The 27,444-nt window shown below is 37.3% G+C and overlaps 1 protein-coding gene across 2 annotated transcripts in view; it reads right to left on the reverse strand.

Moving 5' to 3' along the window:
* The window catches only part of LOC128091254 (dynein axonemal heavy chain 5-like), a 142,481-nt gene that overhangs the window by 35,152 nt on the left and 79,885 nt on the right, over positions 1-27,444 (reverse strand). For both annotated transcript variants that reach the window (XM_052704307.1, XM_052704308.1), the window contains 10 exons: positions 25,267-25,434; positions 18,333-18,551; positions 15,807-15,983; positions 12,690-12,884; positions 11,689-11,844; positions 11,242-11,424; positions 5,407-5,577; positions 4,641-5,019; positions 3,222-3,493; positions 1,821-1,985 (listed from right to left, as the gene is read on the reverse strand). In XM_052704307.1, the coding sequence (XP_052560267.1) occupies positions 1,821-1,985; positions 3,222-3,493; positions 4,641-5,019; positions 5,407-5,577; positions 11,242-11,424; positions 11,689-11,844; positions 12,690-12,884; positions 15,807-15,983; positions 18,333-18,551; positions 25,267-25,434 (2,085 nt within the window). The remainder of the gene's footprint in view (positions 1-1,820; positions 1,986-3,221; positions 3,494-4,640; positions 5,020-5,406; positions 5,578-11,241; positions 11,425-11,688; positions 11,845-12,689; positions 12,885-15,806; positions 15,984-18,332; positions 18,552-25,266; positions 25,435-27,444) is intronic.

Below are 27,444 nucleotides of genomic sequence, written 5' to 3' on the forward strand. Positions count from 1 at the left end.
AATTTTCACTCCAAGTTCAAGTGAAAGCACTGGGGACATAAATCCAACTAGTTTTAAAATAGATCTAGCTAGCTTTATAAGGGTGATTATATAGCTCAGGAGTCACAGCTAATGTTTCCATTTCTTTGAGAAGTGGTCATCTGAAAATAAAATTTTAGAGTGAAAGATAAATTCTGGTTATTAATTTGAACACTTCCAACTGTAGATAATTGTTTTATGTTGTTAATATCATTTTCAGCCTGACTTATTATTATTCTATCTATGCTTCCTTAAAACATGAAAACATTTTAAGACTGCCCACGGCAACACATTCTCAGAATGACAAGAAAACCTGTTTTCTTGACAGCCAGAATTAGAGAACACTTTCTATGAGCATTTGCCCCAGACTGACTTAGGTCTTTCTTAGGATTTGACAGAACTGGAGAGTGTTTTGTTCGCCCCACTGCTGACTTCAGTGACTCCAACTTAAGCTACCAGCTGACTTCAAGAGACTCTGTAGGGAGTTTAGCACACTTCACTCCTGACCAGTGGGATAGAAAAGCTCAGCTCCTGGATGGAAGACAGAATTACATTTCAATCATGTGCTCTGAAATGCTTTCAGAGGCACCACTCTTTATTGATTACAAAAAATAACTCCTATCAGAGAGAGCATAAGTACCTATCTAGGAAACTGATTTGCAGGATATGCACGTTGAAGGGCAAAATAGATGACAGAAAACACCATTACAAAACTGATACTCAAATTGGTATTCATGCCATAGGCCATGAAAAAAAAAAAAACAACACACAAACAAAAACAACAAAACAGACTCCAATCAGAAACAACTAACATATAAGGGACTCAAAAATTGTTCATTTCCAAGCTATAAATATTCTTGCAGTCAGTATTTTATGAATAGGAAAAATATTGTTCTTCCAACACACTGCTTCCACTAAGTCTAAAAATCCTGCTGATCCAACTACCTTTTTCCCTGCATTGATACATTGGCTGGTTCTCTGGTTTTGGGACAAGGGTCATGTCAACAACCTGACCTAAGATTCCAAACATTAAGCACTGATGGCAGAGTTAGATCCTAACTTTAAACATTCCATATAACAATCAGATAAATAAAATAAGAGAAGCCTGGTTTTCAAGGATGAGCACCTGAACTTGCTAATTAATAACCCAGAGATTTGTTGCAGTTCTCACTTTTGCCAGTGAATTTTACTAAGCGTGTAAAAAATTCTGCACCTATAAATGAAGATACATTCTATCAAGGAGGAAAAGTTATGGAGAACAACTGTGAATAACTTATTCTCAGGACAATTATATTTGCATCTACAGTCTACACTGTGAATTATAAAACACAAAGCATGGAGTGCTGTAAGAAATGTTGAATTTATCCTTCAAGTGAATTGATGGATAGGGTCTCCAAAATCATTCTGTCTATCTCTAAATTTTTATATTGCTTATTTATATTTCTGTTCTTCCTATAACTGTCTTTACTGTGATCTCCTGCAGTGAATGGGATGCAGCGCACACCGCAAGTAATGCTTTGTTCTTATAGCTAAGTTTTTTTCACTACGTAATGGACTGTCCTGGTCTGCTGCACGAAGACAGGGGGCTGATTGGAATAAAACACCCAGAAAAAGCAGGAAAGTAATGTTTTCATTTCCTCAGAATATTCATGTTGGCTACTGGTCCAAAATTAACTTGCAGAAAACTTTGTATGAATAAAAATTTCATCAAAAGAACAGACATAAAACATGGAAATAACATTTCTAGTTCAAGAGACATTTTATATGACTTTATCAGCTTTAGCAAACACAGTTTAGAATACCTTTGATTTTGCAAGACGTTCTATATTTTCAGTGGGGTCAGACCCCACTGATAAAAAGCATGTCAGAGGTGTTCGACAGTCACTTTCTGACCACATTGCTTCCATTTCAAGCATAAATCCTTCTGCGTATTTCACACCAAGGGATTCTGCAATGTAGTGTCGAGCCTGAAAAACAAATCAGAACAAAAAGCTACCAAAACCATAAATATTTTATTTTTAATTTACTGGGTCGGTAGATAGCCAAGTGAAAGAGCTGCTTGTTACCTGCCCCATTGGCTCCTCTAAGTAAGTATTGTTGACACTGGATCTACAGCATAGCAGAGTGGACAAATTTTTCAACTATCTTACAGTCTTCCATATATATATGTTGAAAATGCAAACAGAAGTTTCCCTATCCAGTGGTTACTCAATTCAAGTTTCTTATGCTTAGTATCTATTTCTACAAAAAATAAGCACAGCTCAGACCGTAGTCTTAAAGGTCTCAGCCTTTTCTATGCCTCCATTTTCCTCTTTTCATGGACATTTTCTACAAGGATTTCAAAGTTATAAAGGATTTCTAAGGTGTAAGAAAGACTTTTTCGAAAGCCATGATTTTCCAACTGTGCAAACAACTAACTGAGGTGTGCATTATGGAAAGAAACACCCAAGATCAAAGGAGACTGAGCCAGATGCCAGATTAAAAAAAAAATACATCCATCAATAAACTTTCCACTACTGTGACTTTTGTCCTACTGAAAAGAGGTGAAATGTTACAGTGTTTGGAAAGACAGTAGGGAAAGAAGAGATAAAGAATATAATAACAGAAAAGTACCTCCTCTTTCCTCAACAATTAAAATAATTACAGCATTTGAAACCACCATTCAGAGACATTCTTTCTCAAAGGTGGTCGTGCTGGATGATGTAAGTATTGCTGGATGAGCAGAAGCAGCTTTATTATTTTGGTCTGTTTAGATTGTGGAAAGTGAAGTTCCCACACTTCTCTCCTTTGCCTGCTGAAGTGTAGGAAAGGAAGAAGGATGGAACCATGTGGATTCTGTTGAAGAAAAGGTTTCTGAAAAAAAGATAATGCCCCTAAATACAGTGTGCTATTACAACATACAGTGTATGAAGCTGAGATATGGAAGAAAATCATAGAATCTTAAAATCAGAGAATCATAGAATGGCCTGGGTTGAAAAGGACCTCCAAGATCACCTAGTTTCAACCCCCCTGCTATGTGCAGGATCACCAACCACTGCATCAGAAGTGGTTGCAAAATCAGAAGTACTACTTTTCAGTGCAGCTGAAAATTAAAAAAAAAAAAAAAAAAAGATTATATCTTCTTTTTTTTCAACATAATTTAGAATTAGTAGTTATAGAGGAGATGCCACATAGCATAAACACCAAATGAAAGCATATCTTACTTGGGCAACGGTGTGATCAGGGCACCAGCTACGGACAAGGAGAAGCTTATGGAATTGATCCAGTAAGCTGTCATACCCATCAGGAACAACAGCTTTTTCAGGTGCTTCTGCATCGAACCAAGCTTTCCAGGCCTTCTCATTCCTAACAACTTGTACCAGAAGTTCGTTAAAAGGGCACAAGCTAGACAACTGCACAAGATTGAGCCATGTCATGTCAAGGATCCACTTTTTTGGTTTCGGTTCCACAGAATTTAGATCCAAACTGGCACCTCCTGCAAAGCAAAATAATGATATGGGGAATACAAACAAACAAACAAAACATTGTTAAAGCAGAAAAAATAACTAGTAATCCAAAATGCTGATTTTTTTATTTGGGGGATAAAAATTTTTGTAAAACAGGATAGAGACCTAGAATTATGCATAGAAGACTTATTTAATGAACAATGAATGGTCTCAATGCCTCCCAAAGTTGATATCTCAGTATTGAGTTTCTTTTCCTCTATCTGGGAAGCTAGAGCAATACTTGTTCTATGATACTTAAACCCAAGTGTTCTGTTCAGATATAGAAAGGATCCATGATTAGTCTAGCCCCCTTTCACCTACACTACAGAATGACAAAGCACATGGTATACTCATTTCCAGGACTGCAACTTCAACAGCTCACCCACCCCTCCACCATCATGCCCATTCGTACTTCAAATGCAGCTGAGTCACAGTTGAATGTTAAGCTGGTGTTCAACGAGCAAGCTATTTGGATACAAGAGCCTGATTGAACTTATCTTCATTTGTGACTGTTCTTAGCTTATCTCAGAGACAGTGCCTGCCCCCACAAGAACTTCATAAGCTGAACAAAATTTTTATTTTGTCATTGTGTCTTAGCAGTGACATGCTCTGGTAGCATAATGTAGAGAAGGTGATACATAGCAACGTTTTGCAATGTCCAAAAAATTTCTACTTTCCTTTCACAATCACACTTAAACGTGGTACCGAGTACCCATGCCTTCATCTGCTTGCTCACCAGCAATCAAAGCAGATTTTGCTGACTGTCTCCAAGTTAACAGGTGAAAGCTTGTGGCAACTCAAAAAAAAAAAAAAAAAAAAAAAAAAAAAAAAAAAAGAGGCATAGAGGCATGCAAGGGAAAATTACATGGTCTTTTACAAAATAACAGCCTTTTTTTCCCTGTTATCCAACACAAAACTGTTAAATAAACTCATTTTAGCATTATTTTGACAACAGTCTACGTTGCTTGTTTTGCAAATTTTATATTGTAAACTTCTCTTTTGCAATATACATGTATTCAGTCACCAGTTAAAAATCACCACTCCTAATGGATAGAACATAGTGCTAGTGTAAGCACAAAATCTGAATTTGGCAGTCCACAGACATATGCAAATAGGGAATATTTATGGAGAAATTACCTTTGATCAGTGTCTCAAACTCACTGTGTGAAATTTTCTTGGCCTGCAAATCAATCTTCAACGCCAGCAGCAATGTAAACAGGAATCTGTGATTTTCATACAGCCCTCGAACTGTATACTTGAAGACTTCATAGGTGAGGTGCTCAATTATATACAACACCCTTTTTCCTGTGATCTGAGATTTCTGAGATCTTTCCACTGACAGGTCAAAAATGCCAAGAAACTGCCGTAAGGATGTTTGGTACATGACATTCACCAAGCTCATTTCCACAATTAGGAAATAAAGAACGCTACCACGACCAGCAACTGGCCGATACTCTTCACGTGCAGCATTGATTTTCACCTCTGTCTCCGCTGCTATGCTTAATTTTTCACTGACCTTAAAATTAATTGAAAAGACAATGCAGATTTAGTCATGTCATTTGTGATTTATACTGCTCAAGCAATAGGAAAAGGTCTTGATTAAGATCACATTGGTATTTTCAGTCAAGTTTTGTTGGTGTTTCAACAGAAGTAATTGTGTCTTCATGTGCTCAAACACCAAGCACAACATGATTTGATTCAAATGAACACTTGCAAGGTACGTCTGGAATATAGGGAATTATCCAGGTAATAGTTTAATTTTGCAACATTTTTATAATGGACAACAATACAGTTTCTACTACTTATTACGAAGTACAATGCTGCATAGAAACTCTAAATTGGAAAGCAAAAACAGCAAAAAATATCTTTCCAGAGATGCATCTGCAAGGTATTCAAAATTTACCTCTTCTGCTGTTGTTTTAGTGATTCTTAGGACTTCTATTAAAGACTCATCTTCAACCAAAGAGCCCTCTGTACTCGTTAGGCGAAAGAGTAGGTTATCTTCAAGCTCCTGCATTCTCATCCTGTTAGATGTCACTTCCTCCATCAGTTTGACTCTTTCTGCCTCAAGTTCCTGTACTCAGAAAATCAAGCATTTTCATTAATTAATTAAAAAAAAAAACAAAAAACTTGATTTTATGCATGACAGATTAGAGGGTTTCCTGCTTTTTCTATAAAATACAGAATTATTATATGCTAGAGTGATTTATATGTATACCACATCTGTTTGATTAATGCTGCATACTGAGGAGTGAATATGCATCAGAATTACATGAACAAGCTTCCTCAGAGTAAGATGCACAAAGCACTGAAACTGGCTTCCAATGGGAAATGATAAAAGCCACATTACATTAAGTACTTAAAATTAAATCAGACAAAGGACTGAAAATTGCATTGTATGGACTGATTTTACATTTTAAGGAAATTGACTGGGTGGCCTATTCCATTTCTAATTTTTATCATCCTGTGACTTTGCAAGATACACTCCTCCACTGCTTAGAAAGCAGAAAATACTACAATTATTATCTATGTGATGTGAAATTTGTATGCAATTTCTACAAGACAGGTGATGGCAAGTGACAATAACAGACAAATCAACACAATGCCAAGTGAAATGAGGCATCTGCATTGCACAGTCCTACACAGCTTAGAGACACCCTTGCTAGGTGCTTTATTTAATCAATCAAGTCAACATTCCTGTAAGAAAAAGGCAGTTAATAATACCAGTCTGCCTAAACCTACGGCTTCGGCTTATTTTCATTTTTGTCAAAGTGACAAGTTAGAGAACAAGGAGATGTATGAAGTTATAGAGTACAGGGAATGCTCTCTTGTATTTCAGAGAGGGAGTGAAAAATTTCTTCACTCTCGCAAACCTCTTATTTGGAAATCTGTTTACAATATATTCTGAGGCTATAGAATGTAGCTCTGTGGAAGCTACAAATAAATGAGCCCTAAAAGAAGAGAATGACTAAAGCCTCAATCATTCAGTTTCTGCATTTTTTCCTTTTTCATTAACACACAAAAAAAGGTTAGAATTACACAGTAGAACCAGTTCTGCAGAATAATTACATATGCATTTACGTATGTGCTTAAATTCTATTTATGGCATGCTTATTTAAGAACAGGCACCCTACCCATTCTATTTGTAAAATTTTAAAGCATATCTTTCAAAAAATGAGCAAATATATCAGATGCCAGGCTTTTGCTTGCAAGTGGATTTCATGACCACATTTGTAACATAAAGACTAGCTGCTCTGAACCCAAACATTGGCAGCAATTTATTTATCAAAGTAGAAAAAGATGCTGATGAGAATTTTTTTTTCCAAACAGTTGGAGGAGCAATCTTTAAAGAAAAAAATAAATAAATAAAAATTCTGTGTTTCATTGATCACTGTAACAATCATTAAGAATGTTTCGGTCCCTTAAATCTATTACTTTAGCTCAGTGATCATAAATTTGTCTTCTTGTTTCTCATAGAAAACCTGCTTTTCAGATTCTCTGTTAATGCTCTGTCTTTTCTTCGAACAAAATTTATCAGAGCTCCCTTGGCTATCCATGGCAGAACATTCATTTCTTACTGAGACAGAAAAACCATGATTTCTTCATATCTGCTAAATGGAATAGTTTAATAAATGTGGATCACTTGCAAAGATGTCCCTGTGCAGTAATTAATGCTAATACTAAATAGTTACCCTTGCAGCTCCCTTCAGCTGATACACTGCACTGGATGAATATTTTTCAGTAAATAATTTCTAGCTTGTATTTCTTATATACATACAGTGTGAATTCTGTAACAGTTTTGTCCAGGAAAAGAAAAACAATACGACTAAAGGGTACTCGCACCACTTTTTATCTGAGCATTTAAAAGTAGAAGCTTCTCTGCAGGCCATGAAAAATCGCTTCTGTCTTGAAAAGACACTGAAACCTCCTTCTCTCATCAGAGATCTATAATCACCAATTGCCTGATGAGGAGGAGGAAGTTGATGAGACCTTCTATCAACAGTTGAAAGTAGCTTCGTGACCACAGGCACTGGTTCTCATAGGGGACTTCAATCACCCTGAATATGTGCTAGAAAAACAACATGGCCAGGCACACATAGCCCAGGAAGTTCCTGCAATGTGCTGAAGATAACTTTCTGATGCAGGTGGTGGAGCAGCCAATAATGAAACGTGTGCTGCTGGTCCTTATTCTTACAAAGGACTGGCTGTGAATGTGAAGGCCAGGTGCAGCCCTGGTTGCAGTGACCATAAGATAGCAGAGTTCAGGATCTGACATGAAGAAAAAAGGCAATAAGTAGGGTTGCAACCCTGCATTTTAGGAAAGCCAATAATGATTTCTTCAAGGACATACCTGAAGGTATCCCTTGGGTTAAGCATTGGAGCCAACTGCTGAATAAGGTAGGTGCCTTCTCAGATAATGAAGTATACTGAGAGGGAGGAGTTACTGAACACTGTTTTTTCTGCTTCCGTTTTTACTGCCAAGACTGCCCCTCAGAAATTCCAGACCCTGAAGATAAGAGAGAGGGTCTGGGGAAAGGAAAACTTTTTCTTGGTTGAGAATAAACTCAATGCACTGAAATCCAAAGTCCCCAATGGGACATACCCATGAGCACTAAGGAAACTTTCAGAATTGATTGCCAAACCACTCCCTACCATCTTTGAAAGGTTATGGAGAATGAGAGAGGTGACTGAGGACTGGAGGACTGCCACTGTTGCACCAGTCTTCAGAAAGGGTACTAAAGAGTACCCAGGAAACTAAGGCCAGTCATCTTCACCTCCATCCCTGAGAAGGTGATGGAGCAGCTTATTCGGGATGTTGTCTCCATCCAAGTGGCAGAAAAGGAGATTATCAGGAGTAGTCAACATGGATTCACCAAAGGGAAATCATACTTGACCTATCTGACCATCTTGACAAGCTGTGTTGTGCAGTCAAAATGCCTGAGGGTTACAATGCTATACAGAGACCGAGGCTCAAGTAGTGGGTCCAGGTGAACTTCATGAGGTTCAATAAATCTCAGTACAAGGTCTTGCACCTGAGTCGTGGCAACCTGCATTATCATTACAAGCTGAAGGACGTAAGGAGGGAGCACAGACGTGCAAGAAGGATTTGGGGGTACTGGTGGATGTTAAATTGGACATGAGCCAGCAAGTATGCCTTCACAGCCTATGAGAAAACCAATTGTGTCCTGGGCCACATCAAAAGAAGCATAGCCAGCAGGTAATCCTGCCCTTTTACTCTGCACTTATGAGACCTCACCTGGCATATTGCAACCAGGTGTGGAGTCTGCAGTACGGGAGAGGCATGGACCTGTTGGAATGTGTCCAGAGGAGGGCCACAAACATGATCCAAGGGTTGGAACACCACCCCATGAGGACAGGCTGAGAGAGCTGGGGCTGTTCAGCCTGGAGAAGAGAAGGCTCTGGGGAGATCTGAAAGCAGTCTTTGAGTATCTAAAGGGGGGCCACAGAAAGAAGGGGAGGGATTCTTTAGCAAGTTCAGTGGTGATAGGATAAGGTAAAATAGTTTCAAACTAAAAGAGGGGAGATTTAGATTGGACATAAGGAAGAAGCTTTTTACAGTAAGGGTGGTGAGGCACTGGAACAGGTCGTGCAGAGAGGTAGTGGAAGCTCCATTTTTGAAGACAGTTGGGCTGGATGGGACTCTGAGCACAGAGCCCTTCAGCCCAGATGTAGCTGAAGGTGTCCCTGTTCTTTGCAGAGGAGTTGGACTAGATGATCTTGAAGCATCCATTCCAACTCAAAAGACATTCTATGGTAGCCTTCTATGTCATGACAAGCTGGGTAGATCAAGAGAGAGCAGACGATGTTGTGTACCTTGACTTCAGCAAGGCTTTTGATGCTGTCTCCCATAACATCCTCATAGATAAGCTTAGAAAGTGTGAGATCGATAAGTGGACAAGGTAAATTGAGAACTGGCTGGCTGGCTGGCAAAACTCAGAGGCTTGTGATCAGCAGCACAGAGATTAATTGGAGGCCTGTAACTAGCAGTGTTCCCCAGGGGTTAGTGCTGGGTCCGGTCTTGTTCAATGGCCTGGATGAAAGCACAGAGTCCACCCTCAGTAAGTTTGCTGATGATGCAAAGCTGGGAGGAGTGGCTGACATACCAGAAAGCTGTGCTGCCATGCAGCAAGATCTGGATAGACTGTAGAGTTGAGTGGAGAGGAACCTGATTTCAACAAGCGCAAGTGCAGAGCCCTGCATCAGAGAAGGAATAATCGTATGCATCAGTACAGGTTAGGGGCTGATCTGCTGGACTGGAGCTCTGCAGAGAAGGAACCTGGGTGTTCTGGTAGACAACAAGCTGAGCCAGCAGTATGCCCTTGCGGTCAAGAAGGCCAATGGTATCCAGAGGTGCATTAAAAAGAGCATGGCCAGCATGATGAGGGAGGTTCTCTTCCCTCTCTACTCTGCCCTGGTTAGGCTATAATGGGAGTACTCAGTTCAAGAAAGACAGAAGACTTCTAGAAAGAGAACAGTGAAGAGATACAAGGATCATTAGAGGCCTGAAGCATCTCCCTTATGACGAGGCTTTTACTCCCAACAAGGCAGGATTAAAGCAGATGGGGCTAGGTTCTTTTCAGCTTTGCCCAGTGACAGAACAAGGGGCGACGGGAAGAAACTGGAATATAGGAAGTTCCACATGAACTTGAGGAAATTTTTTTTACTTTGAGTGCTACAGAGTGCTGGAACAAGCTGCCCAGAGACACTGTGGAGTCCCAGATATTCGAAACCTACCTTGACATTTTCATATGTAACCTATTCTAAACTATTCTGTGCAAACCAATCTTTTTTTTTTTTTTAAATTTGAAAGCAGCAGCTCTGCTAACCCAAAATTTGTTACTTTTTCTTTCCAAAAACACAATTACGAAATACTCATTTTGAAATATATAAGACATTCCATTTGTTATAAAATACAACTTCCATGCTTTCATTTTAATGGGAAAACAAGCAATAACTGAACAATATTACGTATTTATTGGCTGGCTGCCACAGTAAAATATAAAATAATAAAAATGAGAAAAAAAAAAACACATCCACATTTGTCCCCAGTGTCTATGATGAATTGACCTCCAAGTTTTTGGGTAGTCAGTTAAATTAGAACATACAAAAAGAAATAGGAATGACTTAAGAACAGGAATTGTTTTGGAGGATGTCTCAGATATTGTATTATGAAATTAAATTTCTGAGAAACACCTATGAGAAAATACTCTTTCTTATATTTGTTTCCATATAATCAATGGAAATCTGATTACAAGCAGGGTCAAGTCTGTTTTGAGGGCTCCTTAAAAATTTCATATCTTCTTGCAGCCTCGAGCTGGCTGACAAAAGTAGTTTGAATTCATAAGCATTTATTCATTTAATTCAAATTAAGTTTAAAAAAGAATTCAGAAATAAAAGACGTTTCTGACTGAAAGAGGAGCATTTGCTTTATATGAAGGAATAAAAATGCTTTGTCTAAGTCACGTATGTGCACATGATGTATTTTTAATGAATAATTTTCTTTTTTCTCTTTCCAATGCCAGATCTTATAACAAATGTTTAGGTCCTTCAATTCAATTAAGAACCAGCTTCACACCGTCCTTCAAAAAAACAAAAAAAAAACAAACACTAAAATAAACTTAAATGGGCATTTTTGTTCTTGCATTTGATTTCAGCCAATACACTCATTGTGCAAACAAGTCTTTCCTCTACACAAATCTTGCAAATGACTTCATACCTGTTTTTCTGTGAGGATGACACGGCCAAGGAGCTGATCTTCCAACCCTCGCACAGTAACAGTAAAGTCAATCACTGTTGTTCTTGCACTGATTTCTGGAGTATAGGCAGGATTAGACAATTTTGTTGTCATATAAAGCGTAAACCCTTTCATGAGATCTACCTCCTTGTCACCTACTTTCACCTGAAAATAATAATAAACAAAAACAACCTAGTTTTTAAAAGTTAAAATCAGAAAAACAGTCATTTTATCCACGAAAAACAGATTAAATCTTTTTCATTATTATTTAACACTTTTTAAGCAAATAAGAAAACCCATGAGTTCACTGCTTATCTTTTTCAGCATAGTGAAGGTATGAATCTTCATATCATCCAGACTTTCAGATACCCAGCGTCTGCCCTATGTGTTTGGTGGGTTTTTTTGCTTTATGTTCACAATTCATCTTACTTTGTGTGCTGAACCAGATTTTATGAAATTTTTTTCCAGGATGTTATCTAGAGCAGGATCAAGTTCCTCTCCAATGTTTTCTATTAGCAGGGGTCGGCCAAGGGACAGGCTGTCTTCTATATGGCTTCTGAAGAACTTGTGGTTCATAGCTGTAACCTAGGAAGATTCGTTCACAACATAGCATGCATTTGTAAGCACATGGAAAAACAGTACAAAATGTATTGCAGCTTTCAAAAATTATACTTATCCCAGGATATCACAGGATCATAGTGTCTTGAGTCGGAAGATGGAAAGAACCATAAAGCTTAAAAGAACAGGGGATCACTCTTGCTTGTTTTCTTTACTGTTATATGCATATTTAGTTATCTACTATCTCTGTATATATATTATTACTGCATTTTTTAATACCTTTTAAACATTAGTGGATTTATGTTTGAAACACTAATGTAAAGCAGGTATTAATAGTGTTTGGTCAAGTATCAATCTTGCATATTCCATATCAGATATCGAATTTACAATTCAGTTTCCATTTCACAATATCAAGTCTTAAACTTACTAAGAATCACATTGATTGTTTTTCATTTATTTAATAAATTTAACAAATTTAATGTAAGTCTTTGAGATTAGAATTGAACAGCCTTTCCAAGCACCTGTTTTGACATGGTTTGGGGGTCGCTTATCAGAAAGCAAACTGGGATAGATATGTTTTTTAAAACAAAAACTTCATCTTGCAGGCACTACTACTCTTTGAAAAATAATTCTGATTAAAATAATTAAATTATGATTTTTCAAAAAATTAAAATATCTAGAGGCATAGAACACAGTTTTTAAACAGTGTATTATGTCACATCACACTGCATTTTCAGCTCTGCTGTAAAATAGGTGTATCTGTTTCAACAAAAATAGTATCTTTTTAGTCCAAGTGAAACTGAGGGATGAAGTTAGACTCTGATTGACCAAAAATGTAATCCCAGTAAGACCATATTAAATGAAGCATTTACCTGTAGTCCATTATTCTTTTCTTTATTCTTAATCCAAATCTTTCCTTGACCTTGTGGATCAATCAGCAAAGGATATCTAGATGCTTTGGTGACTATTATGCCATTCTGAATTGAAAGGTCATCATTTGGAAGACCCTGGAGGTTCCATTCACTGACTGTAGCATTGTCAACAAGCATACTGGTGAGATTCAAGTCCTAATAGAAAATATGTAATGACAAAATTACTACCAGTTGAAGGAATTACATTAAAATATCCAACGGAAGGGTTGCTTTCTTATTCTGATCACAATGAATGATGGAATGTATTTGGTAGTTATTGTTTATCTTTTCTCTCTTCAAAGCCTAAATATTTTAAAGTGGGGCAATAATAAAAGTGAATTCCGTATGAACTTTGAAGTCCATTAATTCTTAACATGGCACTGAATAGCACCAAAGAAAGAGAGCAGTAGTGTTGGAGAAACTCTGAAGACACTTCAGTATCTCATGGCAAGCTGATTTAGATCTTGTCAAATTCTTTTCTTGCTACCTCATGAGGGTCACACTGGTCAGAAGAGCTTCCTCCTGACATAGTGTTATGAAGTGCCCTCCAATCACGTATATGAGTACAGGGTGGCTTGTGGAGAAAGAAAAAACATGTTATAGACCAATAACCACAGGCTATTGTGAAAAAATGTTGCTGCTGTGGTCAAAACTCTTCCCAGCTCATATATTCTCCTAAACTTTGGTTGTACCTAACAACCAACTTACTTCATTTTATTCACTAGGAACACTGACCTCTCAAAAATGCCTATGTGAATGAAACAGTTCTTAAAATTGCACATCTAGCTCTCCAAAATACTTTTCAAGTATCATGATAATGATGTGAGCTTAAAAAGAATAAAATTGAATATTTTGTATTTGTTCCTTTAATTTTTCACTTAGGAACTTTCATTTTTTAACCTTTCACTACAAGCTTGTCTAAAAAGAAAGAGAAAGTAAACCTTAAAAAAAGAAAAGAAAGAAAACCCACTAAATTTAGCAGCTGAAGTCTAAAACAAGATTTCAGGTACTGTCAGACCTGTGATAATCATAAATAAGTAATACTAGTGGTTGAAAGACTCAGGTGGTTTTTTAACTCTCTTTTTTCTACTCTCATTATTGAAAAATCTGAATGAAACAACGGAAATCATTCTCAGAAAACAGAGAAACTTTAAGAGTTTGTTTTCCAGTTGTGAAAAGAACATAAAAGAATGTAACAGCCAAAATTTTCAGCAACTGGAACATAAAGCCATATTTAATATCCTAAGCAGCTGAGTAGCATCCCAACAGGTTTTAGGTTTTTGTTTTGTTCTTAGTTTTTTTTTACTGCAGTAGGGAGTTTCAGCCACTCTGCAACTCTGAAACTTAGCTTATTTAAGTGCCTAGCTCACCAACAGAGAGCTAATTTGAAACAGCTCTCTTTAAATTGTTATGCCTAAATGACTCATACACCCACAGCCAGTTAGTCTGTGACAAAGTAAGGCAGATGTCAAGCCTCTTCCTTGAACTACAAAGCAGCTTTCTTTCCTGTGGTGTGAAGTATCAAGAGAGGCCCATCTGCTGCCTTTTGTGAGTACTTAATTTGCTGAAAAAAAACTACAACACTTCCATATACTGTCATTGAAAACATAATTCTATCTTCAACAGCAGCTATCTAAACAGAATGGTAATTGTGGTTTGAAACTCACGTTAATTATGACACTCTGTGTCTAGCCTGTCCATAGGAAAAAAGCATAAACATGAGCAGCACAAAAGTAATCAAAAAGTATTCCTCAAATTTTGAAGGCTGAAGCTTAGTAGCAATGTGGTCAAAACATCTTCACAGAGGCAAAATTTTGGTTCCTTCTTTCTTGTATTTTATAGACATTATATATCCAAATTCTTATCATGAAACAGCAGGAATCTTGACAGATATTCTCCAAGGTAAGCAGCTTTTAAGAACATTTTGTACACTGGGTTTGAGAAGAGCATCCCTGGGATAAGTGTATGTAGGATAAGTCCCATAGCACAGTGGTGAAGAATCTTGCCTGAGACTGCACTGTGACTGGTACTTTATTAATAAATCCATCCAGGCCTTACGTATTACTTTTCATCTGGAGCTCTCAAAAAGCTTTGCTGGGCAAGTCAGAATCATTAATCTTCATAAGTCATACCATATACTGGGCTGGGCTGTGAGACTTACTCTGCCAGCTCAAAGTCAATCACTGTTATAAGAAGCACTATCCACCATATGGATAAATGAAAAGAGAAAAAAAAAAAAAAAGAAAAAAAGATTCATAAATAACTTCTATGAGATAAAGAGCATGACAAACCTCCTGTGGCTATGCAGTCCCCCTAAAATAGGTTTTAAATGTCAAATCCCCCAAGAAGCTGACAATAAGATGCAGCAGGGATAGTAATCTACCTTCAACCCATTTGTAGAGGTGCAGCCACAGGGGTACACAGGTTGCTCATTGCTTCAAGGAAAGGAGCCTGCCCTGTTCGGTAGTCCCAGCACAGAGGTTGCTCGCTTTATTAGAGTATATGACGTGTTCAGGGAACTGAAGCTGCATGATGGTCGTTACTTCAGCTGCATTTTAGGCCACCTATATCTGCGCAGACTTGGGCCACTTAAAGGGAAGCTGTATAAACTCACAAAGAACAGCTTATTGGTCACAAGCCTACATCAGTTTAACAGTCTAAAGTGAAGCAAGCTGAACTGGTGTAAATCCAAGTTTTTAAAAACACGGAGTTGTTTTTAACCTAATCGTTTCAACAAGACACTTGAAGTTAAACAATATTAAGCGGTGGGAGGAAACAGCAGAGGCTGCAACAGGAAGGTATTAATTGGAATTGCCATTTCCTTCCAGCAGATCTCAGGTAGCCTGTCTGACTTAGATTTGCCAGAGCTTTTTCCTATGCACTAATATTGCAATGCATGAAAGTATTAAGAGAATTTTTTAGAAGCTCAGTTGTCAACTGTTCAGAATTGTTATTTATTAAAAATATGATGGAATATGACAGCCCATAAATAATTTTTCAATTAAGTATTTTTCTGGAATTGATTGCTCTTAACATTATTTCTCTGCAAAGCAATAAAGTTAAAGTATGAAAACTTACATTACTGTATGGAATCTTGCTGCTGTTCATCTCTTTCTTCCATAAATGGAGCAGCAAATTCCTGTACTCCTGATTGAAAGGTCCAGAGTAGGAGAGAAATCCAGTGGCCAAAAGGACATTCCCCACTAAATGAGTAATTTCATTTTGAAAGTTTTTGCTGCTTTCAGTCCAACGAAGCTGTGTGTAAAAATATTATAAGCAAGTTAGACTAAACAGACACAAACCTAACCATGAAGATCCAATTTCAGAATTTCTCTCTCTTTCTTTCAGGTAGGTAACTGTTCTTGAACAACAAATATCTTTTTTTTTCTTTTCTTTCTTTCTTTTCTTTTTTTTTTTTCTTTAAATCATTCTTTTCAGAAGTAGAAATTTTATTGGAAGAGATGGCAGCCACCTGAGTGGGGAATGTCTGCCAACAGGCTGGCCAAACCATTAGAGGAGGCTTTAAAGAAGGAATGGAAAGGGAGGAAGAGGACAAGCAACAATCAGTGAGGAACTGAAGGACCAGGCTGGCAAAAATGTGTAGAATGATGTATACAATAGAAACGTAACAATCAATAAAACAGAGGACCACCTGAAGCATATCAACATAAACAAGGTACTGCCTACCAGACAGAACCCCAAGATGGTTTTCATACTGGTTCTGGGAAATTAGCAGAGCTGAACTCCTCTTCAAAATGCTAATGTGCACAGCACAGGGAACAAACAAGGAATCAGAGTTCTGCAAGTAGCTACAGAGCCATGATCTCATGGGGATCACTGTGACACAGCAGGAAAGTTCCCACAATCACAGTGCTACAACACATATATAGGCTTGTTATGAAGGACAGGCTGGAACAGTGAAGAGTAGTTTCCCTCTGTGTGAGAAAGCAGCTGGAATGCATGGAGTTCTGCATCTGAATCTCTGGATGGTCAGTAGTCTTTGGAAGGTCACTATGATTGAGAGAGACTCCTGAGAACAAAGCAAATACAAATATCACTCCTGTAGGGGTAAAATGAATGACCCTTAGAAAATAGAAGAGTATGCACTCTCAGCAAGTTGACACACTTGATAAATGGGCTGCCATCTAGAGAGCACTCAACAGGCTGGAGAAATGGACCAACAGGAAACTCCTCAAGTTCCGCAAAGGAAAGTGTTGGTACTGTCTCTGAGAAGGAAAACCTCAATGCAACAGTATGGTCCCAGCTGGAACTGACAGCTAGAGTGCAATTGGGAAGAAAAAAGGCCTGGAAGCTCTAACAGACACCACGTGGAACATGAGACAGTAACAAATGCTGACAGCAAAGATGGCCAAGAGCATCCTAGGTTACCTTCAGATGACTGCTGGAAACACATTCAGGGAGGTGATTATTCCTGCTATCACTGGTGAGACCACTTCTGGACTACTGTGCTCAGGTCTGAGCTGACCAGATATGGACATGTTAGAGAGAGGCAAAGGGCCCAAATGGGGCCTCTGTCACATGAAAATAGTCTGAGAGATTTTTTAAGCTTGAGAGCAGACTCTTGGGGAGAATTCTGTATCAATATGTCATGAGCAATTGCAAAGATGGTGCCATACTCTTCAAAATGGTACCCAGTGACAGGACAAGTGGCAGTGGGCAGGAATTCCTGCCACTTATCCTGTCACTGGGCAGGAATTCAAATACAGGTAATTCCATTCAAATATACAAAAAGACAGTGAGAGTGATCGAGGACTGGAATAGTTGCCAAGAGAGCCTGCAGAATCTCTGTCTTTGGAGATACTCCAACTTCTATTGGATAATGTCCTGAGAAATCAAAAACATGCCAAAGCATCTAATATTTTGGGCTAAACATTTTGAAGCACATCTGTACAAGCACTTGAGATCTGGCCTTACAGGATTCAGGGGTTGAAAGTCGAAGCTCTCATCAGTTTTGATTCTGTGTGATTACAAACAAGGACTTCTCAAAGCAAATAATCAGCCAATTACAAAAAAGACCATCCCGCTTTTTCTGGAAACCCTCAGGTTCTATTATCAGCTGAAGCTATAAAAATGTGCATAGGAGAGTAAAACTTAAAGCTTAGCACAGAGGATAAAGATTAGCCCATAATTCTGTAAAAGGTTTCAGTAGCAATCTGAACTTAAAATATAATTCAGAATATTAGTCAAGCTTCAAATTTCTATTCTTGTATAGTTGGTGAGAAAAAAAAAAGAGTAATCCTTCTTATGAATATTTTAGGGCAATTATTTAGGTTAAGCCTAATTTCTCTTCTTACTAAAGTTAAAAGGAATTTGGCTCCTTGGCTTTCATGACGAACGCTATCCCAATACAATCCATATGATCATTATATGTAACAATTTGGCTAACATAATAAATGGTTTTACTTTGTTAGATACGTTGGTTTCACAAAAAAAGAAAAAAGCCCACATGTAACTAAAATATAGTGTAGTGTCATATGAAATCAGGACATCACCTTGCCTTGAATTTCTTCAGCACTGTTAATGTTTGTTATCAAACCTGAGGATCAACTTTGAGCTAGAACTATACTCATAATGTAACAGCACCTTTTCTCCACCCAAGCCTTCTATCAGAGCTGTGGCATTGTTCATCTTCCTTCTGCAAGCCTCGGCATCATCAAGTAAGGCCTGCTTCTCTTTCATAGCAGCATCATACATGGCTTGTACTTGATCAAGTTCCATCTGCTTTTCATCCAGTTGATTTTGTGCATTATTCAGTTCAGTTTGGGCAGCTGCAAGTCTTCCCTCTTGCAAGGCTAGATTTGCCTAGAAGCGTTTCAAAGTAAACAGTCATTAATGCTTGTTGTTTGGCAAGTCAATGACATTCATTTAGTGGCATATACTGTACTGTATTAAGAACTTCTAAAAATAATACATACACAAGATAAAAACTTTTTTTCCCTTTTTATTGTTATTCAATGTAATCTTAAAATGTTTTAATAATATTTTCAGAATGATCCATTAATCACACAACGATTAATGGCTTATAAGCACAATACCCTTGAAATAGCTGTATACTAGATATATGAGGCACTGCATAGAATATTTCCTGTGATATCTTCTCAGTGCAAAAGAAAATTAAGGCTGTGCCTCACCGACTATAAAATAATAACAATGATAATGGAAACTAATTTTCTTCTTTCTTTCCTCATCAATTACTTCTACAATAAAAATGTAACAAACACATTTTTTGCTCCTCTGGATACTGAAGCTCTAAAGACATTTCATGTGTGTCTATAAAAATTTGAACGATAAGCTGACATCATTAAAACTTGTCCTCTTCATTTCTGTATTACTACTAAGAAAAACATATATATTTTGTGAATCCAGAATGTGTTTCCAAATACTTGTTTGTGAAAGATTAGAAATTGACAAAATGCTTATGAAACACTCACAAATAAACTTTGTTTTCATTTGCTCTGAATATTTAAAGCATCTAAATATTTAAGTATCATGCATTTTTATTTTTCCTGCTCTAAGAGTTACAAAGATGGAAACTAAGAATCTGTAAAAATGTTTTATTACAAATATGGAACTTGAATCTGACGTCACATCAGAGCAGAGAAAGGAATCTCTGGGATGACTTCTAGTAAACAGTATAAACTTGGGCTGGTTCTTGTCATTAAATCTTGACTAAAGAGATAAATTTAATTCCTATCAAACTATACTGAAATCAGCAAATTCTTGCACTAGATAAGAAAAAAAATTAAAAGAGAGGAACTAAATCCCATTTTGAGATTAGGCATGATAAAAAAGTGCAGCATGGAGTCCAGTGTGTTTCGAGATAGGTCTGCCAGCAATTAGAGAAGCATATTTGCAATAATCATTGAAGCACAAATTTAACACTTCAGTGTTACACTTGCAGAGAACAGCACTATCAGCAAAAACATCATTTACAGTAGCCACTGCATTTGCTGACAGATCCTAGAGATAAACAAATATTTTATAATGGAGATAAGCCAACAAAATGACCATTCATAAAATATCCATCGTGTAAAGATGCTGAAATGTTTTTATTCTACTTTTATTTTTCAAAATGCGTATTAAAGAACATCTTCTAGAGACAGACACCGTTGAATTAGCAGACCAGTGAGTCTTGGTAAGATCCAGCTAAGCAGATTTCAGAATCACAGATACTACTTTCAGTGAATCTTGGACTCTGTGGAAAAGCTTAAACACTACAGGAGTTTTGAATAGGTGACGCGGTGTTCCTCTGCTCAACACTAGGGAAGGCAAAGAGACGGAGCAGGGCCCTTTCTAGATCCCAGTAAGAAAGGACTTACAACAGATGTCTTAAGAAAAAAATGCCCCAATAAAACAAGCATAAGTGTAGGTAGTGAGTAAATCTTAAATCCCTTCAGATGCTGAGCACCCCATGTTCATGCAAACATTGGACAGAGCCTAGATGAATTTTCCCATGGTTTGCCATGCAGAGCAGATCCTCTTCATGGAGAAAGACCGCTCTCTTTTGGTCATTAAAGCTATCATATACCCCTCTTTTTGTTCTGTCTTACTAAAGCAATTGTCTTATTAAGCCATTTGTTGTTGGATCTTTTACTGAGATTCAAAAAGGATGCTGCAGCATCCCTCTTTCTGCCACCTAGCCTCCTCCTCCTCCAGTGCAGATCATCTCTTATCACTGAATCCATGAGAGCTAAGAATGAAAGTAAAACAAAGTTATGATGCATTGCTTCATCATAGCTCACAAATGGTTAGGTGACACAGGGAAAAATATCATTGAAAAGCTGGGAAGAACAGATGAAAGAACAGGAAAATTAAACCTGGCTGTGAGGAATCATATTTCACCTTGGCATTTACCATAGCAATATACAGTGAGCCATAGTGAAAAAGAATGCCCAATAAATATAAGCGGTGGTACCTTGCAAATATGAAAGGCCATGTCTCCACACAGCAATAAACTGCACAGAAAGGTACAAAATATGAATAAAACAGACTTCCTGCTTTTTTAAAGCTCTTAAAAGGCTACCAGCCTTGAAGATGTAGGCACAATCAAAATAAATAAACAAATCTCACTAAGAAACACTTCAGATTAGTGCAAAGAAAAAATCTATTGCACTCTAACAAGGAAAATCTCCAAATTAGTTAGGAATTACAGGGATTTCTAGCAGAAGACATATTATAAGAAGTAATTTTATAGACAGTTTAACCAAGGTTTTCAGTTAAGTTTAGGGTAATAATAAAGTATTAGTACATTTTGGTATTGGTTTGATGTGCAGGATGCTTAATCATATGTGATGAATCATGCTTGGTTAGACAAGAATGAATGTTGGTATAGCTGGGTGACCAATATATGTGACTGCCCAAGGCAGAGACTACTTGTTTCGGTTCTCCCTGGAAATCATCACTCTCTGCCTCTCTCACCAATTCCATGTTTCAAAATTACATGGGTACAAACACTGCTTTCATATAGACATCACTAGCAGGTTGGCTGGCAGCTTCCTGCACAGTTTTGCCTTGAGAGCAGAAGGAAAGTTTTCCTGCCAAGAAGGCTATTAGAGTTGCAAGAAGCTTCTTATGAAGATTTCCAGCCAATTAACAGAGGGAAGAAAATGTGTCTCCCAACCACAAAGAACCATTGCGGCCTTTCTAATTTTAGTGACATTGCTATGTGAACAAGATTCATACCCTTCGTTTCATCTCTCTGAGTCACGCAGCAAAGCAACGATTCAAAATTTGTTCCAGTTGGATGCAGTGTGAAAGCCTGATAAATGGATTTTATGTGAATGAATCACGAGGATTGAGGACATGAGAACCACACTGCAAGCTCCTGGATAAAGGGGTTCCATGACAACACCTGGAGGCTTGTGCAAGAGCTATGTCTTTGGCCTTTCCTTGCCACAAGGAACCACACAACACCTTCATGTCTGCTCCAACCAGTGCCTCATTTGCTCTTTCTGCATTCTCCATCCTGCATCTGTCTCCATAGGCCAAGTGTCAATAAATGGCACAGACTGAACTGTTGAGCAGCTACTTTGCCTTATTCCAAGAGGCCATTTAAGAGGCCTTCATAGCAGGTGGTGAGATGATCTTACTCCTCTTAACCTTTGTGCATTCCACATAAACACAGGAAAAATAAACAAGTAATTGCAATCCACAGCTATGCTGTTAAATTTAACATGTCCAGAACCTTCCTCTGGCACTGAAATCTGTAAGAGTAGAGCAGCTCATTTAAAACTCTTCCATTCTCTAAAACATCACACTGCATGCAAACAGACCTGCAGAAAGGCTCTTTGGCCAGGCCAGCTCCTGAGTGCCCAGAGACCACTCAGAAAATGCTGCCTGGCTAAGATCAAGTACACACTAAGGACCATTCTAACAATTTAACAGTGTAGATGCTCATTTTCTAGTGTCTAAAGTTCAGTTACACTGTTTAATTTATCAGCATTGCCATAGCCTCAAGTTCCTCACTTATTCAATGCAAATTCAATTTTGCTAACCACTGAATATAACTGTTCCTGATCCAGGAAGGCATTTAAATAAAAATAAATAAAAATGCTTTATTTGATAAAAATCTTCATATTATTAAATGCTATCTCTCCTTATGAATGGAATGCCTAGAACAACCCTTGATCTCCATGAAGAGTAGCTATTGCTCAGTAAATACAGGAAACATTACTAGAAGTGCTTTTTGGATGCGTTGGATGACCACATTGGTCTTTTTTTTTCTTTTTTTTTTTTTTTTTTTTTTTTCTTTTTGCAGTCATTCCCTGGGTACATGGTATCTGGCTGACATTGCTTCATGGTAATGCAATCTCTAGATGCTTCTGCCTCAGCTTACTGCTGATTTCTCACACAGATGGTCCACTGCTTTTGTATCATCCTGATCAGAGCCTCAATATCATGAGAAGGTTGGACTCAGAGATAATTTAGAAAAACATTATAAGAGAAACAAGCACATGGGTTTAGCAGACATTAAAAAAATGGCTTTTCTTCACCTCTAAAATTTACTACTCACACACATAAAAATACATACATACACACATACATATATATACATGCAAACAGATCCATGCAGAATGACATTAATAAAATCTTGTCCTCTATTTCTTTACTATCAGTGACCATTTGGGGGAATTAAAACAACCTTTGAAAGGCATCAAGATCCTGCCTCTTATCCGCTTTATGCAACCTCAATAGCTATCAAAGATTCTTCACTTCTTCCTTTCCAAGTTACATGTCCTGACTCTAACCTGTTTTGTTACAGGTGATCTAATCCTCCCTTCCACCCTCTTCACATAAATGACTTCCTTGAATTCATACTCAAATACCTGTGGGTATCAACTTGACAAGCACACTCTTATTTAAATAGTTGGCACCAAATTTTCACACTGTTCCTGTGTGAAATTCCAGTTATTGCCTCCTATGGGTTTTAGTTCAACATAGAGACAAGCAAAAGCAGAAAAGGCAATGAAGTACCATATTTAAAGCAGCATGTGATAGGGACAATTCCCCATATCAAACAGAATTTATAAACTACAGACACAAACTTTTCTTGATCATCATAACCAGCTTAAGGAGATCTTAATTAAAATCACTGGAGACATTTCCAAGAGAAATTATTTCCTTATTTTACTTGGATGCTAGCACAATCACAACTAAAGGGCTTCCTCATTCTACTGCTATTTTCTTCAAATAGTGGATAAACAGAAGATGGTGTTTCAGAATTATCAGGTTAATCCAGCAGGCTTGCTGACTAGTTAACAAACTAGAGGGGAACTGCTCACAGTCATATTGAGGGTCTACAGGAAAGCAGTAATGGTGGCTGCTTTATGATAAACAACCACACTGCACTACTTTTGCAGGCAATGTTTTTTGTACTGTGTCAACTCTGAGTAGTGATGCTTAGGCTGCAGGCCACATATCTAAAGAAGTAGGTAATTATTTCAGGGAAGAATTCATTTTTGCATGCTTATACACAATAATTACTAAAATGTAAGTAATTATTAGTCAGTTTTCATGAAGTGTCACATTTAAGATTAAGGAGGCACTGAGTCCCATTTAAGATGCAACTAAAAAATACATTGGCTGGATTATGCAAGTGTTGAAGAGTGTCTGTCTCCTAGAATTGCAGTTAGGATAAAGCGATTTGATTAATTCATTCAGTAAACCTGCTTTTAGCACTGGATGATTTACCCTGTGCTAGTTCTTTATGAAATCTAATTGTACATTTATTTTCAATTATTTTCTTAGCATCACTCCACTGCTTCTCACAATAACATCTTTAAACCTTTCCTTCCTCTATTATCTCCAATTTTAAAATAATGGAAACTATTGCCACACCTGAGAATAGGTATCACTTTGCCAAGAAATACATGCTTAGCTTTGTATCAGTTCCAGTGTGGCAAGTTATAAATATATAAAGATAAATTTATATGTAACTTTAAATCATGTATAATTAAAAACTGCAAGAGCACTTCCACAGCTTTCATAGAGTTGCATCTGAGCATTAGTCCAGTCCCCTTCTTTTTTTTTCTTTTATAGATCTCAATAGGTGCATATCAGATTCTATTTTCATTAGTGAACATTCTATTGTTTTTAAAAATATAAATCACAAAAATACAGTCAACGTAACTTGGATCAAAAATATTATGTTTCAATGAATTTGAATTAGATCAATCCGGATAAATTAAAAGTACATGTGAAGACTTTTGAATATGCAGTGAGTACACTGAATTACACAAAAGGAGACTGAGCATAAGTACAATGGAAGCATAATTGATTGGCATGTATTTCTTTCAAAAAACAAACAAACAAACAAACAAAACCCCAATAAAACAGTCCATTTAAGCAGCTACTACAAATCACTATATAAATATTCAAAGTTTTTTTTTTAATATGCTCATATATTAAACATTTCCAAGATAATAAAACTATCTTTAGCAGTGCAGATAATGGCAGCTCATTCCTTTCTACTGTAATTTTACAATAATTTCACTGTTCCTAAAGAATTCTGTGCCAGGTGACTACACATCACATATATGATCACTTGTACGACTTGACACTCAGAAATTTTCTTAGATAATTCAATTCCAGCTAAACTCACTAAAGAATACTTCTTTGTCAAGAGTGGTCTCTCCCAAGACCATGACAAGCATGCTCCTTCCCAGGCCAATAAGACAGAGGGGAAATTTTCTTGAAACTGTGGAGATTAGGTTCATAGGTCAAGGACAGACACAGCAACTCTCACTTGCCAATGGCCAAGCTGTATAAAGAATCTGCACTGAACGCTCCCACTGAAAACTGATTGCATGCAGACGAGTAACAACCATGCAAAATGTAGCTATGTAAGGGGAAAAAAATGGCAGGACTTCTTTGATTTTCGAGTGTTGGACTTCAAAATTGAAGAAATGAAGAAATAAGAATCTCTTGTAGATCATTATCTTTTTTAGCCAAAATACTGTTACATTTTTTGCCTTCAACCATAGTTACCTCTCAGAAAAATGAAATTAATATTAAATACCTTAAGAGGAAAGACTTCTTTATTAATACCATAGAAGTAAGCCATTGCTTGTGTCCATGAGCATAGACCTGCTACATTTCCACACACTTTTTTAGCCATCTCCAGATTATAATCCTCCATGTCCAAATAAGGCTCTAAAAGCTCCACAATTTCTCCTGTAATTGAGTCCTACACAACAGAAAGGAAAAATTATTCGTGAGAATGGGTGTTAAAATAAAGTCTGCTTCACCAAAACACTTTTATTCTTAAAAACATGACTCTACCACTTCTTACAAAAGAAATGAACTAAATATTGTTCATGAACACAGACAGTACTTTCTACTCTGGGAAAGAACAGATTAGTTGGGGTTTTTTTGTGAACTCAAGTAAAAATAGCTCCTAATTCCACTGAAAAAAAAAAGTTGACTAAAGTTTACATTTCATACATTCATTTAGCCCATAATATTTAGAGATATTACTCACATTTGTAGTTCCTGACACCTAAGCTGATCTAACTCCTATTACAGCTCTCTGCACCTTCTTTCCCTTTCAGCCTCAAGATCTGTTCTTGCCACATCTTTAATGACATCATCAATGCTCTCAGTGAGCTAGTATGGAAGCCAGTATGATAGAAATCCAAGCCAGCACACAACAGTGTTCTGTTTTCTTCTAGGCAAGTTCCCTGAACCAGCTCACCATGATACCATACAAATCATAGTGTAAACAGAGGGAGTTCAGTGCGTAGCCTGGGAAAGGGAAAAGGTGAAACTTTTCATTTCTGTAGAGAAACCAACACTGACTCCATTGAAACCATCCCTTTTCCTTAACTGTAAATGTGATTTCTTACAGCTTTTCACTTCATTATTCTAATCTTACATTTTTTTCTCCCTTCTGTAGAGAGTATGAAAAGCCAGATCTTTGATGACAGTGGTTAATCTATAATTACACAAGTGTCAGAAGAAAATGGAATTCATCTCCTTAAGCAATGTAGAGAGTAGAATAGATTACACAGGGTAATAATAGTTGCTTAACAACAGAAGCATTAAGAATCTTACTTTTATTGGCAATGTATTAACATGTTTCTTGCAATGAATCTAAAAATGATCCTCCATTAATAGCATCAAGCAAGATACCCTTTTTTTGGAGGTATATATCAGAAAGGACAGTCTTATACCTGTCTGATCTACTATAATAATAACAAAGACATTAATGACATTATTCTTAATATCATGTATTATGATGTTTTAATTATGATATTTGCTAATATGAAGAGTAGTGACAGATAAACATTTTCATTTTTTTTTATTCTCCTACTTGAAATTATAAATTAGCAAGCCAGCAAGGGTGCAGCAAAGACCAAACAACAGTGGCCTGAGATCCTATTCACATGTCATTCTTTTCTTTTCGAGAACAAATTTTAAGCCCTAGGAGTTTTTTTCTTCCACTGATCTTCCTTGCACAACAAAAATAAGAAAATATCAAAAAATCTCACAAAAAAAAAAAAAAAAAAAAAAAAAAACAGTGTAGTATACTCAGAACTCCAGACATGACAGCCTTACTTCTCACGTATGGTCTATACTGGAAAGAAGAAATAAGGCAATGGGATGACATAGAAAGTACTTCATCAGGGATAGACAGAATCTGGAATTCCTTGTCACACTCATCAGTATGAGTTCCAGCAGGAACATAGCCTCACAGAGGCTGTTCAGATTGCTCTGAATCAAGTTAAATGTATTCCAAACTACCAGCAAGAACATGTAGCACCGATAAGTGCTAAAACTGGAAACCTCATCTGCTTGAGTAAGGAGTGTATAATTGATCCCCATTATCTTTGAACTCACTTCCTCTATCTGTTTAGAGAAGGCAGTACTGGGAAAAGTGGCCAGATTGACAGCCCCAGGAGGAGACTGTCTGCAGAGATTGCGTAAGTATTCAACATGCTGCCATGTCAATATGGCTCACAGGGAGAAGCAGCTCCTAGGGATAGCAAGAGTAGCAGTTTCAAGCCACATCTGCACAACGGAAGAACCCCAGTAGCTTAAAAAGACATCAGCAAAATGCACAGCTGAAGCTGATTTAAGAATCCATGCACAAATGAACAGAGTTTTCTGCAACATTGCAGAAAACACAGGTTTTGCCAAAATCTGCTTGGTTTTCTGGATTGAGAGTTGAGCCCTGATTTTGCCATTCTATAATCCA

The sequence above is a fragment of the Tympanuchus pallidicinctus genome, unplaced genomic scaffold, assembly GCF_026119805.1.
Source record: "Tympanuchus pallidicinctus isolate F22 unplaced genomic scaffold, pur_lepc_1.0 scaffold5, whole genome shotgun sequence".
NCBI lineage: Eukaryota > Metazoa > Chordata > Aves > Galliformes > Phasianidae > Tympanuchus > Tympanuchus pallidicinctus.